Source organism: Hippocampus guttulatus, chromosome 16 (assembly GCF_054856545.1).
Source record: "Hippocampus guttulatus isolate MCC_2025c chromosome 16, RoL_Hgut_1.0, whole genome shotgun sequence".
In the NCBI taxonomy this organism is placed as follows: Eukaryota; Metazoa; Chordata; class Actinopteri; order Syngnathiformes; family Syngnathidae; genus Hippocampus; species Hippocampus guttulatus.
The window spans coordinates 14891346-14913366 of record NC_141276.1 but is presented as its reverse complement, the minus strand read 5'-3'; the positions used below and the strand labels follow the sequence as shown (position 1 = coordinate 14913366).

General features: G+C 42.5%; 2 protein-coding genes across 3 annotated transcripts; one reads left to right on the top strand and one right to left on the bottom strand.

Moving 5' to 3' along the window:
- The first annotated feature begins 209 nt into the window (after positions 1 to 209).
- Positions 210 to 5209, top strand: LOC147193312 (uncharacterized). Its single transcript, XM_086132912.1, is given in 4 exon segments — positions 210 to 345; positions 413 to 545; positions 1281 to 2487; positions 3350 to 5209. Coding segments are annotated over 4 exon segments (3336 nt in total).
- Positions 5210 to 5426: 217 nt separating this feature from the next.
- LOC147193311 (apoptosis regulator BAX-like) lies at positions 5427 to 21339 on the bottom strand. Of its 2 annotated transcripts, none has more exons than XM_086133348.1 (6): positions 21105 to 21339; positions 20838 to 20868; positions 16622 to 16786; positions 16341 to 16479; positions 12982 to 13086; positions 5427 to 8719 (listed from the first exon to the last, which is right to left on the bottom strand). In XM_086133348.1, the coding sequence occupies exons 1-6, from the start codon at positions 21121 to 21123 to the stop codon at positions 8579 to 8581; spliced, it is 600 nt and encodes a 199-aa protein (XP_085989474.1). In that variant the 5' UTR covers positions 21124 to 21339; the 3' UTR covers positions 5427 to 8578. The 2 variants fall into 2 exon arrangements, with proteins under 2 accessions (XP_085989474.1, XP_085989473.1); XM_086133347.1 differs by having other exon boundaries at positions 21096 to 21338.
- Between the last annotated feature and the right edge of the window lie 682 nt (positions 21340 to 22021).

The following is a 22021-nucleotide window of genomic DNA, read 5'->3' as shown; positions in this document are numbered from 1 at the left end:
GCGAGAGAGAGCACGAACCAACTTGCTCAACGGTGGAAGCCAAACGACCTACTGCTCGCCAAACGATCTGCTGCATGCTAAACCTGCTGCTAGCCAAGCCCCCCCACCCGCTGCTAGCCAAACCACCCGCTGCTAGCCAGACCACCCACTGCTAGCTAAACCACCTGCTGCTAGCCAAAACACCAGTCGACCTACACCATACTCTACACATGCCTCCTCTTGCCTCTCCGTCCGGCTGCAGCAGCTGCATCCGCCTTGCCGAGAAGATTGCTGAACTGGAGCAGAGAATCTCCACACTTCACCATATCCGAGATGCTGAGCTGCAGATGGATACAATCATCTTCGGTCCTGGACAACCAGTCTCCATCTTTCACCGACACAGCTGCTGCCGCCAAACCTGCTTCTCCCACAGTTGACAAGGCCACCACTCCTGATCCCGCACCTGAAGACTCCCTGCTACTCGCCGATCCAGATGACACCTGGGCACGACTGGGTGCCAAGCCCAAGCCCAGGTCCATGTCCAGCTCCACCCCCCACGAGCCTGGGTTCAGAAAATCCTGTCCACCCTTTCTCCTCCATTGCTCACCGCCGTTCTATCCCTCAGTTCACTCCGGCCCCGCAGCGCACTGTCCCTGGTCTGCTCCCGCACACTTCCCCCTCCACTTCACCGCCACAGACTGAACCTGCGCCAGGATCCACTCTCCACCCCTGCCTGTCCACCTCGCCCCCTTTTTCCTCCGACCACCCTGATTGTTGGCGACTCCATAACCCGAAACCTCCGATTCTTCAACGCAACAACACACTGCTTCCCCGGAGTCACTGTTCCCATCATCCTCGCAAAACTCCCCAGCCTGCTTCATCCACTCCCACCATCTGTCCATCGAATTATTGTACATGTTGGCTGCGTTGATGCATCCCACCGGCAGTCAGAAATCACCAAAGGTCACTTCAACAAACTTCTTCAGTTCCTTAACTCGACCGGGAAATCAATTTTCATTAGCGGCCCACTCTCTCCGCACCGTGGCATGGGCATTTTCAGCCGCATTCTTAGCCTCCACACCTGGCTGCAAACTGCCTGCAGGACACATAATTGTCAATGAAGCCCACATCATTGACAATTTTAATATATTTTGGCGCCGTCCATCCCTTTTAAAGGCGGACAGTTTTTACCCCAACAAATTAGGCAGCAGAATACTGGCAGCAAATGTCCAGCATGCTGTCCACCACTCCACAAGCTGACTAATCACAAATCACACACCTGCACCTTCCCCTTCCTCCAGTTTACCAACACCCGCCACTTCAGCTTGCCATAGTCCCCCCTACAGGCCCCAGTTGTCACTGTCTCATCCTGATCCTGCTGCCATCTACCCCATTCAATCCATCATCACAGCCAGACACCCTCACTACTATAATAACAAGAGAAAATATTTTAAAATATCAAATACCAACCTCCGCCCACTCCCCCAATCCTCACTGTCACCCACACACCACAAAATCCTCAAACTGGCTCTATTTAACACCCACTCACTCAACAACAAAGCACTCGTCTTACACGAATTCATAACTGACAATAACCTGGATTTCCTCTTTATCACCGAAACCTGGCACAAACACCTGGACTACTTCTCACTCAACCAAGCCACCCCACCTGGTTACACCTACATCGACAAGCCCCGCCTCACCGGCCGAGGTGGTGGGGTGGCATCAGTCCATAAAATAGAGTTTAAAATCAGCACTATATCCACCTCACCCACTGAGTCCTTTGAACACATCACCTTCAAATTCCCTGGTCCCTCCCCCTTGGTCATTGCTGTCATTTACCGTCCCCCAAAATTCAACCCATCATTTTTATCAGACTTTTCCGATTTTGTCACACAGCTTTCACCTATCTCACCTTTCACTCTGCTCCTTGGCGACTTTAACTTCCACATCGACAACACCAACTGCAAACATGCCTCTGAATTTCTTGACCTTTTGGACTACCTTAACTTCACTCAACATGTCAACTTCCCCACCCACACCCACGGTCACACTCTGGACTTGGTCTATTCCACCGGTATCACCATTGAAAAACTCTCTAGCACCAACCTCAACATTTCCGATCACCTGGCTATCACTCTGGACCTCCACCTCCCTACCCCCATTCCCAAGGTAAAGCGCACAATATCATTCAGAAACCTCAAATCCGTTTCCCCAACTGACTTCTCTACCTCCGTCCTCAACCACTTGTCCATACTACCTCCTCCACTGCCCCATGACCCCACTGTTCTCACCAACTACTACAACAGCACTCTCTCCTCCTGTCTTAATCAACTCGCCCCCATCAAAACCAAATCTGTCTCCTTCACTCGCTCAGCCCCCTGGTACACCCCAGAACTCCGCAAACTTAAAACCCGAAAACGCCAGCTAGAAAGACTCTATAAAAAATCCGGTTTAACTGTTCATCTCCTCGCCTACACCGATCACCTTCAGTTATACCTTCAGGTTTTTTTTTCTTTTTTCCAAGATGGCGCCCGAGTAGGCAGCCTTCGGCAAGTGCTCTTCAAGAGCCTTGCTTTTTTGTTCTTTTTTTGGTATTTTTGTCTTTTGTTTTGTCACGTTGTTTGTTGTTTCATCGTGTGGACCTGATATGGACTGTTTTCAGCGTTTTTTGGCCACGACATTCGTCAAAGGAGAAGTATCTGTGCTTGGTGGTTGCGCCTTCTCGGCAGCACGCCTGTACCAGCACAGATGTTGATTGGGAGGAATGTCGGCGCCATTGACTGTCGGTGCTGGACAGACCTGGGGTGCTTGTGTTTTTTGCGCCTGTAATGGGCAGCATTTTTCACAACCCCGTTTTGTTCAGTGGCTATGTCGGCGCTGTCGGACAGTCGGCGTTGGTGCGGCTGGATGGATGGCTGCTGAAGTTGAGGATGAGGAGAGAGGAGCGTTGGCGCAGAGCGCCGATGCGTATTTGGAACTGAGAGTCGCCGCTTGGAATTGAAATGGATTTCCATGGGACAGGAGAAGTGAACCAATCTCTTTTTTCGTCAATGGATGCTACAGCTTCTTGTTGACTTTGAAACTTAGCTTGTAGCCGACGTGTGCACATTTTGAGCATGACGTCTCTGATCCACTGGTTAAAGGACACTTTGATTCTCTCCTCTTTCATCTCAAACTGCTTCAAACAACAAAGCGTGTGACGGAAAAGCGGTTAGGACTGCACGACTGTTCGTGTTTTATGTTATGTGTTGTGTTTATTATTTTACTTTATGTTAACTGTTTTGTGAAGCGCTTTGTTACAGCTGTCGCTGTTGTGAAAGCGCTATATAAATCAGCATGTATTGTATTGTATTGTATTGTATACAAGACCGCACTCAACTCCAGCCGTTCCACCTACTACTCCAACCTTATCCACACCGACTCCAACAACTAAAAGGCTCTCTTCTCCACCGTCAACAAACTCCTCAAACCCAGCGACAATATTTCAACCTCTTTCACCGTTGACAAATGCAATTCATTCCTATCCCACTTTCAATCCAAAATCGACATCCTCTACAGTTCACTCACCACCTCACCTGTCCCCCCTCCCTTCCTACCAGCATCCATCACTCCAACTACTTCACCTCTCTCTGAATTCACACCTGTCTCCATAGCCGAACTCACCAATATCATTTCAACAATGAATTCCTCCACCTGCACACTGGATCCCATCCCATCTTCCTTCGTCAAGCACTGCTTTCCCACCATCTCCCACCTTGTCATGAACATTGTCAACGCCTCCCTCAACTTTGCCTATGTCCCCTCCTCACTCAAACTGGCTGCCATAACCCCCATCATCAAAAAACCCGGACTCAACCCTGACATCATGAGCAACTTTCGACCCATCTCCAACCTCCCCGTTCTTTCCAAAGTCATAGAACGTGCCGTCACATCTCAAATTAAAACCTACCTAAACAACAACCAAGTTTTTGAACAATTTCAATCTGGAATCCGCACACAACACAGCACTGAAACAGCCCTCCTTAAAATCACCAATGACCTCCTCCTCGCCTCTGACGCCGGCCTACTCTCCATCCTCATCCTTCTTGACCTTACAGCTGCCTTTGACACCATCAACCATTCCATCCTACTCTCTCGCCTACAATCCCTAAACATCACCGACAAAGTCTTTACCTGGCTTCACTCATATCTCGCAGACAGGAAACAATTCATACACATAAACAACTGCTCTTCCTACACTGCCCCACTGTCCCAAGGTGTCCCCCAGGGTTCTGTGCTTGGTCCTCTTCTCTTCATTCTCTACCTTTTACCCCTCGGCCAAATCATTCGTCATCATGGTCTCCAGTTCCACTGCTACGCTGATGATGTCCAATTGTACATATCCACCAAATCATTTACCCCAACAACCCACTCCAACCTGTCTAACTGTCTTTCAGATGTCAAATCCTGGTTGCAAACAAACTTTCTCACTCTTAACTGTACTAAATCTCAACTGCTTATAATCGGTCCTCGGTCCCTCACCCAAACAACCACCAACTTTACCCTCACTATAGATAACTTCACCCTGTCCCCCTCCTCTCCCTGTCGCAACCTTGGTGTCCTTTTTGATAATAACCTCTCTTTCGACCAACACATCACCCAAATCACCAAAACTGCTTTCTTCCACCTCAAAAACATTTCTCGTCTCCGACAAACACTTTCTTTCAACGCTGCTCAAACCCTCATCCACGCCTTCATCACCTCCCGCCTTGACTACTGCAATAGCATTCTCTACGGTACAACCTCCAAACTCCTCAATAAACTACAGTACATCCAGAATGCCACCGCCCGCCTACTCACCCACACCCGCACTCGTGATCACATCACCCCCGTCCTTAAAAACCTCCACTGGCTCCCCGTTCCCCAGCGTATTCAATTTAAACTGCTCCTACTCACCTATAAAGCCCTTCACAATCAGGCCCCCTCCTATCTTTCTGACCTTCTTTACCAATACACTCCTTGCCGCAATCTCCGCTCCTCAAACACAAACCACCTCACCATCCCCGTGACCAAGCTCAAAACCTGGGGGGACAGAGCCTTCTCTGTCACCGCCCCCACCCTCTGGAACGCTCTACCACAACACATCCGCAACTGTACTGACCTCCAATCCTTCAAATCATCCCTTAAAACTCACCTGTTCCGCAATGCTTTTAATACCTTTTACCCATTTTGCCTTTTGTTCATCTAAATGTGCTTTTGTAAATTATGTATGCTTGTTTTAAGTGCACATTTTTATCCTGTGTTTTAAGCTCTTGTAAAGTGTCTTTGAGTGTGATGAAAAGCGCTTTCAAATAAAATGTATTATTATTATTATTATACAGTACAAGCGTTGTCATGGGTGCCTTGAGAAAACTTTTTGTGTTGTTTTCATGGATGTATTATTACAATGACGCAAACATCACAGGTCCCTGTGGTAAAGTTTACTGGAAAAGGATGAAGACATTTTTGTCACAGTTGTTGGAGCAATCTATAGTTTACAACACACAATCCTTTGTTGAATAGTAGGTGGTAACCACAGCTACGATAATGGTGTTCATTAGAACAAGCAGAGCCCCCAGCTGGCGAGTTGCCATAAACGGCAACAGATTTTTGAAATCACTTGTCTCGAAGAACATTTTTGACTGACATAAGACTATTCTTGAAGGAAGGTGGAAGAGTGGTTTGCACATCTGCTTCGGGTGATCCGTGTAAAATGGTGCCACGCAAAACACGCGAGTCCAAAAAAAGGCAGTCAATTTCAGTTGTGGAGTCATCACCAAATTTACCAAATTACACTTCAATATTCAATTAATTCATTTCACTGAACAAGTGTGCAAATATGTTTACGTTGAAAATGCAGTGGGCTCATTTTCATACAAAAATACTGTAGCCTGTACCCCCATGTTGACAGCTTCAATGAACATGAAGGTACCACTTAACAGAAGCTAACGCCAATAGTTGTAAGCGGGTGTGCACACTTTTGCAACCATAGTATCGGCTACTTTTGCATTCACTTCCACAAAAAGAAATGTATGCATTGTACAAGTTATGCAAAATGTGACAATAATGGAGGAAAATGTTTTCACATTTTTGTCACGGTCAAATTCTTGACAAAAAGTTGGCATTTGAACTGTGGTTTGTACTTTTCAAATCCACTGTTGATAACATGCACCATAGAATAGAATTTATTAGTCATTCATTTGAAGCAGTGACACACAATGCCCTCACTCTGTGCTGTCCGTGTACTGCCTTGTAAATATACAGTGCAATTAACAGCACTTCTCAGGGTAATTTCTGATAATGCACCTGCCTTTGATGGCAATTTTAGTAATACTGTAGCATGAACGAAACTTACAACTACCGGTACATTTTTTTTCCGTTCATGCAACTAGCATTCAAATTATAATAGATACAGTGGTTCCTCGACTTACGAAATTAATTGGTTCTGGAAGAAATTTCTTAAAACTTAGAATCCCAAGAGGGGGACTTGAGTCTCGACTCTGCAGAAGTGGAAAAAAACGGGCCTTCTAATTAAGTAGAACATTTTGGAAGTAGAAATGTGTTTTCCATGTAAATCCCCTAATTCGTTCCAGCCCCCCAAACAAAATGCAGACATACAGTAAATGTTTCCTAAAGTATCAAAATATGTAACAAATACATGTTACAATAAATGAGAGTTGTGCATAATGTAAAAAACAAACAGTGAATAGAGTAAAGAATAAAAATGATGGTCATTTAACTTTGTCCTCATCATTTTCTTGCCCTCTTTAGTCCATGATCTCTCTCAGAGGTGGTTTTTGCCTATGGCGTTTTGTAAAGAACTGATCCAAGGACGTTCGTAAGTAGAGGTACCACTGTTGTTTTGTAAACAAGCTTTTTGTTATTGTAAAGTGTCCTTGGGTGTCTTGAAAGGCGCTTATAAATAAAATGTATTATTATTATTATTATGTACTTATATCAAAACAACTGTTAATAATACTGTAAACAACTACCGTCATACCTCAGTTTTCGACCATAATCCGTTCCAGAAGGCTGTTCGAAAACCGAAACCACGTTCTTTAAAAAAGAAAATCTTTATTGAACACGTCTGCTCACAATGGAGCGCTACACGAGGAAGCATCACTTCCTCGTCTACCCGAGGAAGCGTCACTTCCTTGTGTAAGGAAGGCGAGAGGAGTCAAGTGGCGCATTCAAGTGCGCTCAGTTTGGTCGAAAACCGATTTGGTCGAGAACCGAGACGTTCGAAAAGCGAGGTTTTACTGTATCTGGATATTCCCTTACACCAGGGGTGCCCAAACTTTTTGGACGGAAGATCTACTTTTCGATCAACTAACCTCCTGGGATCTACCCTTACCGGCGCGCACGCATACACACATACACACACACGCCATGATGAGAAACAGCCTGAAACTGAGGCATGCGATGCACTTTTGCAGCCTGTTAACTATCATAGCTCACACGTACCGTTTTAAAGTGTTTCCCTGGGCCCTCCTAGATTCCTATTCTTTGCCCGTGTTCTCGGTGAATTGTACACGAAGCAAACTCTGAATGAGAATAATGACGATAAAAGATAGAGCGCAACAGCTCTGATCACAAGCTGCAATTGCAGACTGCTGAGCGCTAACAACTTCCAGTGACGTAATCTCGCGCCACCGTAAATTCAGGATTTACCTGCTTTATTTTATTTTTAAAATATTTTTTTTGTGAAAATGAGACTGATAGAATGATTAGGGTGCAGCTTACATTAACACAAAAAAAATATTACTAACATGTACAAAGAATGATAGAACACAAATGGTTCTTTGGTTTTTTTCTCCTCTACACTCCTCGGATCTACTTGGGACCGGTCTTAGATCTACCGGGAGATCAGGATCGACGTAATGGGCACCCCTGCCTTACACTAATCAAACAAATGGTAATAACTGTCAAATCTTTTTTTGAGATACAATATTCGTCCCTCCATTTTCTAATCTGCTTTTCTTCACGAGGGTGGCAGGGCATGCTTGAGCCTATCCCAGCTGTCTTCGGGCAGTAGGCGGGGGGACACTCTGTACTGGTTGCCAGCCAATCGCAGGGCACACATAACAACCATTCACACCTGGGACAATTTAAAGTGTTCCATGAACCTGACACGCATGTTTTTGGAATGTGGGAGGAAACCAGAATACCCGGAGAAAACCCACGCAGGCACAGGGAGAACATGCAAACTCCACACAAGAAGGCTGGACTCGAACCCTGCATCTCTGCACTGTAAGGCCGACATGCTACCCAGTCAACCACTGTTACACCCATCACAACAATAATGCCAAGTTAACTTATGAAGTCGGAGTCTGACTTTTGTAGGATACTTGTGGAAATCATTGAAGTTGTCATTTTTCTTAATTTGGTGTCTGACAATTACAACCTACTTTATTTGATAAGACACAGTATGACTAGAAGTATGAAAATACCAAGGACTGTATTTGACATAGTGGTGCCAACATTTTTTTTTTCAAATCTAAAAATAAAACCCTAAAAAAGAACAAAAAAAGGGTGAAGGCTGGCGAAAATAGTGGCAGCATGTTGATTGGGAGGTCCCTCAGGAGTGTCTGGTCAGCTTCCAGGTGATAAAACTTCCTACAGCGAGGCCACCACAGAAGATGATGACGAGGCTGTAGAGTTGGGAGTTCAGTCCCACGGTCCGCATGGAGGATGTTGCCAACTCAGAGAAACTGTTGATCTGTTGACCAAAACAAACCTATTGTTTAACCAGATGACAAACACCGTTGCTTAAACACCACGTCAAAACTGACGCATTGTGATGATATTGAATCATTGACATGATAACTGAATCAAATCGTCTACTTCCCTGTGCTGCCTCCTGTAACTGCGCTCGTTTCACAGTACTAAAGGAACAGCAACATGTAGCAATCGAAAGCTAACGCAAGACGCACAAAGATCACAGACACGTTCACTGGTGGGGTTTTTGACAGAAAAAAACAGCGACAGAGTGAGCGGGAAAGTCTTAGCTCAACCAGTAAGTCATATCTGGAAAACAATACCGAAACTTTGATGCCACAGGGGTAACATTCAGGCTGAAATATGTGCCACCAGAGGCGGAATCTAATTAATTGATGTTTGAGTTTGAGTAAGGGCTTTGAAAAACTGAATCTGAATTGTGTGCAATTAAAAGACCTGGGATGAGTTCAATGCGGCCATGGCGTTATGGTTTGGTTTTATGGTTTTATGGCCAGTGATCAGATACCCTACAGGAATAATAAGGTGGGCAAAGGAAGCGATTCAGACATGGATGTTAAGACCCAAAAGCTCCGAACCATGCATGGAGGGTTCCATCCCAAATCCAGCACCCTGAGACTGTACGCAAGCCGAAAGGAAGGAGGCCGGGGACTCGTCAGTGTGAGAGCCACTGTCCAGGATGAAACATCCAAGCTCCATGAATACATCAAGGAGAAGGCTACAACGGATGACGTACTCAGAGAATGTCTCAGACAATGGGGAACAGAGGATGAGGCGCTGGAAGAGGGACCATCATGGGAGGACAAGCCCCTACACGGGATGTACCACCGGACCATAACTGAAGTGGCTGATCTCAAGAAGTACTATCAGTGGCTGTAGGACAGCACAGAGGCACTAATCCTGGCTGCTCAGGAGCAGGCCCCCATTGAGGCCCAGATATACCACACCAGAAAAGACCCAAGGTGTCGGTTGTGCAAAGAGGCACCTGAGACGATCCAACACATAACTGCAGGGTGTAAGATGCTGGCAGGGAAAGCCTACATGGAACGCCATAACCAGGTGGCTGGCATAGTCTACCGAAACATCTGTGCGGAGTATGGACTGGAAACCCCAAGATCAAAATGGGAAACACCTCAGAAGGTGGTGGAGAATGACAGAGCGAAGATCCTGTGGGACTTCCAGATCCAGACTGACAAGATGGTAATGGCGAACCAACCAGATATCATGATCATAGATAAAGGGCAGAGGAAAGCCGTTGTAGTGGATGTAGCGGTCCCAAGTGATGGAAACATCAGAAAGAAGGAACACGAGAAACTCGAGAAATACCAAGGGCTCAGAGAGGAGCTGGAGAGAGCCTGGAAGGTAAAGGTGACAGTCGTGCCTGTGGTGGTCGGAGCATTCAGGGCAGTGACCCCCAAACTAGATGAGTGGTTGCAACAGATCCCGGAACAACATCGGACATCTCAGTCCAGAAATGTGCAGTGATGGGAACAGCAAGGATACTGCGCAGAACCCTCAAGCTTCCTGGCCTCTGGTAGAGGACCCGAGCTGAATGAGGGACGGACACCACCCGAGGGGTGAGACCAGGATTTTTTTTTTAATATATATATATGTGTGTGTGTGTGTGTGTGTATATAACACAATATATATATATATATATATATATATATATATATACTGTATATATTAGAGCTGTCAGATGATTAAAATATTTAATCTAATTAAAAATGCAACTGTCATAATTCACTCAAATTCACTAAAAATGAATCGTGATTACTCACGCATTTTTTATCGTTTCTGAATTTCTTTTTATAGTTTTTTGTCCTATTTTTCCCCATTTTAATGCTCTCATCAACATGGAATCATGAATCAGTTCTCTATGTGCAAAATGCAAATATTTACTGAAATAATTTCGATTTTCAATTTTACATGAACATTTTTCACTTGGAGCAGTTATTCACACATAATCTCTCACACAATACTGTCCATCAACAACAGTGAAAAATATATTTTATCACACAACAGCTGCTTTCAGCTCTTTTTATGGAATCAAAACAGAGCAATATAACATTATAAAGTGCACATCTAAGGTAAACTAGTACTCAGCCTATAGTGGATTTAAACCATGGTTGCATCCTTTGTTTTTCTCAAGGTTGCTTTGAACACAGCAGTCAGGCTATGTTGATTCTGTTGGTCCTTCTTGCGCGGAAGTCTCTCTATGGCAGTGGTCACCAATTGTGTAGACATCATTTCGGATGACTATACTTGGTTCGATGACAACACTGGAGACGGTTGATTTTCGCTAGGTCGCTACCACTGCACCTCTGAACTTTCGTTGTCATTTCACCGCCTCAGCGCACTGTCACTGTCAGACGAACACAGAGAAGCTCCACCCGCTCTTTTTATATGGACACGGAACACTGTAACCTTCCACACAAAATAGTTCCAAACAAGTAACAATCGCATCAGTGGCATACATCGTATACCTGTATGATATAGGTAACTTTGGCCTTGTCAGTGGAGCAATCTGGCAACTTTTTAAAAGTAAACTTTCCATTCATAAACTCTTTAAGTATCCATTTTCGGTGTCTCGCGTTGCCGAGGCTGGCAAAACAAACGTGCGTGGACCTACAGTATGCAGCGCGCTTGTTGTTTTGTTTCTGGTTTATTTATAGAGCAGCGTAACATCCGCTGTGACGTGTGCCGCGTTAATCTTGCGAGAAAAAATCCCGTTAAAATTAATTTAAATTAATGCCACTAAAAATACGCTAAACTGACAGCTCTAATATATATATATATATATATATAAAGTATATATACACACACACAATATATACACCAAATATCGTTTCTAAATTTGAAAGGAATAACCTTTTCATCCTTCCCTTACCCAATGGCTTGTACCACAAAAGGTTAAGAGCTGCTTAGAGAAGATGTGTCAAATGTGTCACATGCTCAAAACGAAGATGCTGATTGGACAAAGAAGAGATATGAGTTCTGCAACTGATTGCTCATCCTCAAGTAACCAGATTTTGGTCACACGAAATACATTTGCGCATTGACGATTTGAATTTTTACTTGTGAAACTGAATGTGCCAAGTCAAGCAAACCCAATCTGTGTGGAAAAGATTAGAATTTGTAAAACTGAATGCGAAAGAAAAATGTAGAGAATTGAACTTTCAGTGAGGAATCAAATTCAAATTGTACAATTAGGATTTTCATAGTTGGGATTCAAATTAAAGAATGCAAATTCAATGTATGTAATTCAGACAATGCACAAGTTTAGCGATTCAATTCAAATACTGTATACATTTTTCAGACGGAGTATCCAGTTAAGCATATTTTAGGCCATAGTGACGTTAGCACTACGACAGAATGATGGTCACAACGGAACTTTATTCTGTAAATATAGTCAAGGCTAAAAAGTGTTCGATGAGCACCAAATGTCCCTCTTTGGCTACATTGGAAAATTTTCGATATTTAGGATAAAGGCAAACATCACGGCTACCCACCGGTTGCATCTGTGATCAGCTGAAAAGCTATTTTGATGAGTGGCATTCACCATTCATGATCTTAATTCAAGAGATGCTAAAATTAAATAAATAATACACGTACTGTAGATACCGTACTTTTTTTTGCCCCCACATAAACTTTGTCTGACATTTACCACACACACAGACACACACATTACTTTGTGATTGGATGGTTGAGGATGCAGAGGCGGAACTTCTGCCTGCCTGCGCAAAAGCTTTCCATTCAAACGACATGCGACAAGGTTAAACATAGATTCGCTTTCGGGCTCATACGGACATGATGACAACACGGAACATCCCCGGAAGGAATGACCTTGCGTTTGCTGTCACGTTACATGACAGCCAATCACGGATTTTGCATAAATTGCAAAACATCGGCTGATCCAAGGCAATCAGATCGGTGGGAATTCTACTTTTGATATCAAATGACCTGCTACTAAGCCAGGTTTTCCGCACGTCTGCATGAATTCTTGTTCCACAACTATGAGACAAAAGAGATTATTTGTGTTTGAATTTATGACTCTGATGATGTTTCAATCGAAACACAAATGAAACAAAAAGAAGCTAAATGTAAATATGTCGCACCTATTAGCAATAATTATCAGCGGTTTAGAGTGTTTGCTTTGTGAAGAAATGTCTCTGTGATTTTAGAAGAAACACATGGGAAGTGAAAGTCTAAACAGGAAGAAATGAAATCAGGCAGGATACACACCCATCCACCATGTTCCCGAATCCAGCTTAGTAGGTTTTTTCGAAAAAAATCCACAGTCCAAATCAGGATCTCCTTCACTGACTGCGGGAGATGAGCCTCCACCATCTGGTGGATGCAGAGAATCAAAGCAAGGGAATTATAATCGTTCACACATCTCAATAGCACCGCTTACAAATACTGTACAGTGAAACTCCTCTACAACGAAACCTACATGGGCGAAAATACCCCCCCCCCCCCTAGTGTGAAAAAATTCTTCATGCAGTAACACCATTCCCATTCTCCTGCCCCCCATACAATGAAAAAAACCCCTGTTGCGCTATACGAAATATTTTTCTCTGCTCTTGCCTCATGAAGAGATTCACTACAACGAAGTCTAATCCAACAGCGACCTCTACTGCTTCGTTCGGAAACGGCAACAGCAACCACCACACTGGTTTACATAGTGAAGGATTTTTATTTCGTTCACAGCTCCGAGTTTCCTGAACGCAACATACTCATAGCTGCCCTGCCATTGGCTTACCGAGCATCATCCTGGCCTCCGATTGGCCAAGAGGGACCTCACTATCTATGTGTGTCGATACAGTGACACACAACAAAATCATGTTTGCAGCAAAAAAAATGTTCACAACAAACAAACGTATGTGTACTCTATTTTTATTACAATAGTGCTTAAGTATGAGCACACACTTATTTGATACTTCATATTGTTAGTGTAGAAAGAAAAAAAGGGGAAGAAATTGCGAAATTTACGATCAGCATTCACTTTCACTTACATCAATTTCTTGGATAATGTATTTTATTTTGCTTGCTCCGTCTTTCATTTTGATCACTTGTACCCTCTCTTCCAGCATCAGAGCTCTTCTTGCCTTCGCTGCTTGACATCCAAAGGTCCGTTTTGTAGCCATTTTTGCAATGCAACGTCCATGCTCGTCTGAATCTAACAATAACAAATACTTCCTGGACCCGGTGGCTTTTCTTTCCAGCATCTCACTGTCTCGAACTCGACCTCCCCTCGATCACCACCCAAGACAGTGTTGCTCAGCTGATGTCATGCAATGAACTTTTAAGACAGCCACGGGACGCTTCGTAGTCCTCGATGGCCATAGTTAGCTCTCGAAGGCTAAAAACCTTACGCTAACTGGAGCGCTTCTCTCTCATTAGTGCTCCAGTTCGCATAAGGTTTTTAGCATTATAACAAGTAAAGCATTTTCCTCGAAAATGCTTTACTTGTAATACGAGGAAACTTTCGTTTATTTGAATGTCCGTCGAGCCATAAGCAATTTACTCTGAGCAGCTAATCGGATACATTCCACTCTATCTTCTACAGATCTAGCTTCAGTATCTACACACATAGACAGTGAGGTCCCTCTTGGCCAATCGGAGGCCAGGATGATGCTCGGTAAGCCGATGGCAGAGCAGCTATGAGTATGTTGCGTTCAGGAGACTCGCAGCTGTGACCGAAATAAACATCGTTCACTATGTAAACCAGTGTGGTGGTGGCTGTTGTCGTTTCCGAATGAAGCAGTAGAGGTCGCTGTTGGATTAGACTTCGTTGTAGTGAATGTCTTCGCGAGGCTGGACCAGAGAAAATAATTTCGTATCATGCAACAAGGGTTTTTTTCGTCGTATGGGGGGCAGCAGAATGGGGATGGTGTTAATGCATGAAGATTTTTTTCACATTAGGGGGTATTTCCGCCCATGTAGGTTTCGTTCTAGAGGAGTTTCACTGTACTATAGCTAGATCCTTGGAAGATAGAGTGGAATGCATCCGATTAGCTGCTCAGAGTAAATTGCTTATGGCTCGACGGACAGTCAAATAAACGAAAGTTTCCTGGAATGCTTTACTTGTTATCATGCTAAAAACTGTATGCTAAGTGGAGCGCTAATTAGAGAGAAGGCTAGTTCCATCGTGCTCACTATGGCCATCGAGGACTACGAAACGTCCCTTGGCTGGCTTAAAAGTTTATTGCATGACATCCGCTGAGCAGCGCTGTCTTGGGTGATGATCGAGGGGAGGTTGCGTTCGAGACGGTGAGATAGTAGAAAGAAAAGCCACCGGGTCCAGGAAGTATTTGTTATTGTTAGATTCAGATGCAGCATGAACGTTGCATTGCTAAAATGGCTACAAAACGGACCTTTGGATGTCAAGCAGCTAAGACAAGAAGAGCTCCGATGCTGGAAGAGAGGGTAAAAGTGATTAAAATGAAAGACGGAGGAAGCAAAACAAAATACATTATCCAAGAAATTGATGTAAGTGAAAGTGAATGCTGATCGTAAATTTCGCAATCTCTTTCCCTTTTTTTTCTTTCTACACTGACTATATGAAGTGTCAAATAAGTGTGTGCTCATACTTAGAGTGAGGAGTTTATTTGATTTGCTACAGTTACTGCAAAAATAGTTCATTATATTGTTTCACAGTTAACGATTGAAAGAGGTACTTGACGCACAGAACGTCTACGAGACCACTTGAGATTGTAAATTGACTTTACTCGGCTGTGGACTATAGACTTCAAACACTTGGTTACATACATCTTCACTTCTAATGTGACCAACGTACAGTGCATAAAGGTACAGCTTGTTCACTAGACAAGTTATCAAATATTGATAGTTGGATTTATTTATTGTAAATAAATGTTACTGAAATGGTTACTTTTGCTGAAAAAAAAGATGATTTGAACGATGTGCAAGATAAACCTCCTATTGTCAGTTTAAGTGCAAGATGCTTATGGCTGTTTTACTCATTTCTACCTGGCCGTTTTATTCATTTCAAATGTCTTGCTCGGAAAAAAAGTCAGAATTATTAGAGCAAGTAAAGAGTAACTAAGTGATTACTTTGAGAAAGTAACATTCCCAACATGCTTCGTGGCACATAGTTGCTTGTAGACCAAGCATGCCAGTGAAAAGCTACTACTTTTGAGACAATGAGCTGTTATAATAGCCAGAAGTGGTGGAACAAAGCACTAGTGATGTGTTGAAGACGTTCTTTTGCTATTGTTTTTTTAAAATAATTCCATAATTTCTTCCTCAAAATTGTGATTCCATATTTTCCCCCCACTCTGCTTGGTCTAAAAATGTAACTGTCAACCACATTTTTTTCCCTCATTTATTTTAGCCTTTCCTAAAGCCACAACGTTGGCTATTTGAAATGACTGGAGTTTTCGCATATTTTCAACAAAATTAAACATCTGAATAAGCATCCCCCAAGATTGGCGATTCCATCATTTTTTCCAGGTGTTGCATTAAAAAGCTTTCTATTGAGGTGGCCTTTGGTTTGGTCATTTCTTGAATGTCAAAGTCTACATGCTGAGCCATAGTCAAGACTGCAGCAAACTGTGTGATATGGTTTAAAATCCACCCACCTTGAATGCTAACCTCCCCGCAACATAGAAGAGCACAGCAATTCTCTCCCAGGTAATACCGTGCTCAAAGACTTTGTCGGCCACTCTCTTGAATTTTTCCCACTTGGATCCTTCCACACAGGCTACACCATCAATTGCACTGTTCCGCAAAAGGAAAAGATCAAGGTGATTATGATGATGATATAAATTAATTAATTAATTACATTCAGTAATTAATGAATACTGAATAATTCAATTCAGTATGCATTTACACCATAGCATGAAAAAGAGAAGAAACTTACTCCTGGAATTCTTTGTCTTCTTTGACCCTGTCGCCAATTATTCGGATCATTTTGCCCAACTGGGTCACAATCTTCTGCTCCTGACTACTTCTTACTTCCACAGCCAGCGGAGTGAGAGGAGGGATATCTTCTGAGGGCATATCCTTCAGCTCTTCCTCAATGACCCTGGAGAAAGAACAGACACCTGGTGAGAATTTAGACCACTGAATTGGCCGACAACACATTTTAGGTTGGAATCTATTAGACACATAAATTGATGGCCATGTGGCGAGCAGGTGTTATTGGATGTGATGGATAGATGGATACTTGATTCATCCCGTGGATGAATTTAGATTGTTACAGCAGCAATATTCATAATTATTACCCCCCGCCCCCCAAAAAAAAGAAATAAGGAGCAACAGAAAAGGAATATAAAAGCATTCGAGGGGTCCCAAGGAAAATTCTACTGGCACATCGATCTGAGCCAGAAGAAAAGTGAAAACGATTTCAGATGTTAACTGTTGAGCCATGGCAGTAATAAAAATTAATAAAAGGAAACACATATTCCAGTATGTTTGACAATTTAAATGACCTCGCGCCACCTTATCTCTCTGAGCTCATCCACCCCTACACACCTGCCCGGCGCCTCAGGTCTGTGGACCAGACATTATTAGAAGTACCAAAAACTCAACGGAGGCTCAGAGGGGATCGAGCCTTTTCCGTTGCTGGTCCCTCTCTCTGGAATGACCTCCCACTGAACATTCGGCAAACGCACCTCAAAACTCACTGGTATTCTTAGGCATTTGACTCAGCATGACTCAGATTTGATCTTAGTTTTACTGTTTGGTGCCTACTACCATCTTTGTTACGGATTATCGCTTTATCGTTGTATATATGTTAGTTGCTCCATGTACAGAACTTTGTATGAAGCAATGTCTGTTTGAAAGTGCTCTATAAATTCAGTTGAGTTGAGTTAAACGTGAACATGCATAGAACCTGTGAATATGCATTGCACGTGTGCTCGAATATACTGCATGTCGAATAGTGACTGCACAAGTGAAGAGGTATATGTTTATAGCTGTCAAAAGTTGTCCATAGTTAATGAAAAACGATTTTAATAATTTAAGTAATAATTTACATTGTTAAAAATATATACATCCCCCCTACTCTCCTCAATCGCTCAACAGTAATTACTGTCAGATTTCTGTAATCTTTCAGGGAAGCAGAATGATCATCTTTTGGTCGAATCACACTAAAAGATTTGCAACCATCTGCTTTTCCTTTGTAAAACAATGACCGGATCAGTAACCACATCACAATTTCAAAAGGTTGACAAGTACAACATCAAACCCTTTTGTGCAGGGGTGTCCAAAGTCGGTCCTCAAGGGCCACTGTCCTGCCTGTTTTCCAGCTCTCCCAGGAGCAACACACCTGATTCAAATCATCAGGATCGTTCTATTGCTGCTTCAGAGCTGGCCGATGAGCTGATCATCTGAATCAGGTGTGTTGCAGGCGGGAGAGCTGGAAAACAGGCAGGACAGTGGCCCTCCAGACATGACATGCATGCTTTAGTGTGATATTGCTGAATTGTTGTTGTTTTCATTAATACGTAATTCCAAACAGAAAAACAATTGGTTAACATATAGTAGGGCTCATTTGCTGTTGCAGGGTGTCGTGGAGAGGATGTGAATGCTTTTACAAGATGGAGAAAAGTTTGCCCAGTGATTTCTCGTCCCTCACTGATTTAAATATCTCGATCTAGTTCCATGACGTATCCAGCGTTCCTGTTGAGTCGAGTGATTTTTTTTTCTTCGTCACTTGCATTGATGCTGCACCCCCTGTAGATGGCACTGGTTACCACAGAACATCTTGCTTCGCCCATTGAAGGATCTGCGCTTCCTCCGGAAATGTGATTAGTGTGTGGGGGTTGTGCATTCAAGTTCAGAGCTGTGAAACTATTTGCCCATTTCCGATGTCTCTTTTTGCATGTTTATCATCATTCAATGTTTCAGATGATCAAACGCCTCACAAAAGACAACCCTGGTTAACAAAATTCCATTTCTAAATTAAGATTTTATTCATTAGAACTATTTTTTTTTCCTGATGCATATGTACCACATTTTAATGTTTCGAATTGTCAAACCAAATTTAAAAAAAATCAGAAAAGACAACCCAAGCAAATAAAATGAAAGGTAAATAAAATTTGGATTGTTATTGTATGTGAAAAAACAACTGCCCCCTGAATCTATTTAACGCGGTCATTTGGATTTCAAGCATGAACCTACTGTTTATGATCGGACCGCAGCATCTGAATTAGATTCAAATTCAAACTTTAAAATTGAATTCAACTTTCCAGATATTATGGTTAACTTTCGTAGGGCCGGATAGGGGTGGATTTTCTTTCCCCTTACTAAATTAAATAATCAGTTAGAAATGGCATTTTGTATTTATTTGGTCTTTGTGACATTAGCATTGGCTTTATGATACAAAACATGCAGCTGTGGAAAAAATAATAAAATAAAAACAGAAAGGGCAAATATGTTTCCATGCCATTTTAAGTTCATCAACGCATTCCCAGGCAATCACATGGCTTACAAATCGAGAGAACTAACAACAGAGATAGCATATATAACAGAGATAGTAGATAACATTTCAGGATTTTGAAAAATGAAATGCAGTTTTGGGTTAGGCATACACGATCTACAGATTTATGTGGTTATTTAAAGTACAGAATAGTACAGTACCTCAATGCCATTAAAACTTTTCTGAATAATAATAATAATAATAACCAACAAACCTGTCCATGTGTGTATCTCTAGTGTGAGTTCATGTAAGATCGCAATAGCTAGTTATGAAATAGAACCATTGTAAACATTTTTACAAGGATTAAAAGGTAGCTGGAGTTGACAAACTTTCCAATTGTGTTTTTCCCAAATTGCCTACCGGCTAGAAAATAAACAGGATGTTAGTAGCTGCTCAGAGCCTATCGAAACATGAAATGGGACCCTAGAGTTGTTTTTTAAATTACTATCTTACATACAGTATGACGTTACAGTACAGAGAGATTCGAGACACCTGAGATCTCATTACTACACCCATCTACCTGTGCACAAAATCCAAGTGTCGCCCCTAAAAGTGGAAGGGGAAAAAAACTGCATACAACAGATTATTGAGGCTGTATAACGATGCCTACGGGTCTTGTTTTTATTGACATGTTTTTTCCTACTGGTTAAATTAATCAATGTAATGACAACAAAGATTTCAATCAATGGCCTAACCAGGGGTGGGCAATTATTTTCCCGGGGGGGCCAAATGAGAAGCAGAAAATATTGTGGAGGGCCGGGCCAAAAGTTAGAAATAGAAATAGAAAATAAAGAAGATAGCACAATGTCTTTGTATGCCAGTAATAATGTAACATTCTCCTCCATCATCACACTCAGCACCGGATCTCCTCAAGGATGTGTACTGAGCCCCCTGTTGTTCACGCTCTACACATTTGACTGCTCTCCGACTCTTATTAGCGATCCAGTTTGCGGAAAGTTTATAACATGATAACAATCAAACCATTCTAGGAAATGTTCATTTACTAGAGCCACAAGCAATTCACTCTGACCATGGAAATTGCCAGAATCGGACTGAGTAAGAATCGCTTCCTTGTTTTTCAAAGTCTCGTAGATTTGAGTCTTTCCGAGTCCAGGTGTCTCCTGAATGTTTCGTACTTTGTTACCCGCTTCGTTTAATCAGATACATATCACTTTCCCTTCTATGGACATTACTCTCTCCCTCTTTCTTCGTCTTCCCCTCCCTCCCTGTGCTCTGCAACTTGAAGTAACTGCGCCACCTGGTGTTGAAATACCTGTCATTACAAGTCCAAACGAAATGAATGCAATCAAACCTTAATTGTGCACCAATCTTCGGCGGGCCGGATTAAAAAGACCAACGGGCCGGATACGGCCCGCGGGCCGTATTTTCTAAAGAGTTCGTTGTCAATCAAAACTGATATCTTCGTTGAGAACTGTTAACTTTTCATTCGTCAAACGTCACAAATTGATTCATTTTCGGAGTTTCTTTATCTTTGTACCATAAAATAGAAAGTATTATTCAATTTTATGATGGCAGATGTTTTTGTTGTGCGTGTTAAATTAGAAAATATGATTTATGTGCAATCAACACGCATATACTGTACAATCTATTGCTGAGGGGAAAAAAAGAATGAACACAGAAGAGAGGCACTTACTCCTTTATCAGGGCTTCTCCGATCCTCTCATCTGTGGAGACATACAGCACATTTATAATAAGTAGGCGAGATCTCACAACTGACTAAATTTTTTTTTCATCCGTCAAGAGTTATAGTTATAGTTTTGGCGTTCATTGGCAGTCTTTTACTTACTCTTGTACAGTTGTTATTCTAATTGGATTTTGTACAACTTTACGAATGACAAATCATGAAATTTTAGACAATATTAATCAGTTCAAGTTTCGATGCCAAGCTTACCTGACATACCGTTTCCTTCACACGCCATCGTGTTAAAATAAAACGAAAGTAACGGCGTTCAGTCCACTTCCTGTTATTTGGCGCACGCACACACCAAAGATGAGGGCAGTCAAGTCGATGACTCTGAAATTACCATATAAATAGCTCAGATTGTTCTGTGACACAGGTTATAATTTACAACAAACTTTGTCGAGAGAAGTCCCCAAGTTCTCTTTTTCTTTCGCCCTGGTTATAGGTAGTTGACCAGCAACCTGTAAACATTTACTGCCACCCTCAGGATTTAAGAGTCTATTACATAATAGGCGGGGCTCCGCCCTGTCGCTTTTTTCCCCAAGCGTTACGGTCATTTTTCGAATTGAAATCATCTATACACAAAATACAGAAACATGTACTTGGTGCCAATTACATTTGCCCAGAGACAAAGTTTAACTGTAGTGTTCGTAAAAGTGATCACTTAATATTAGTTCAGATCCTGGAATAACTCTTGCGCGTCCATCTAAAATGGTTCATTTATCTATCTTTGCCCTCCGTTCAGATGACCACTTTCCAAATATAAACGATAAAACAAGTGTGAAATTAGCCTTTTTTGACCATGGTGTTGTTGGTGTGTCTTCATTGTAACTGTCAGAACATTTTGCTTGATCAAATACCTGTTCTTATTTTAGGTAGTGGAAATTGTAATTGTAGTGGTAGTTGTGTCATCCAGCGGTAGAGAAAGAATGTCATTTGAACAAGCGCTTTCCCAAACAAACACTGACCAATAACGTGTTTTGCTGTGGAAATTAAGTACTCCACCCACAGAAGAGAGGCAAAGGGGAAGCACTTGGAAACCGGAACGGATGAATGGAGCGAGCAGCGAGGATCAAGCGGTGAGAGAGCCAAGGAGGAAGTTAGAAAGAAACAGATTATTTTTTTTTATTTCACTG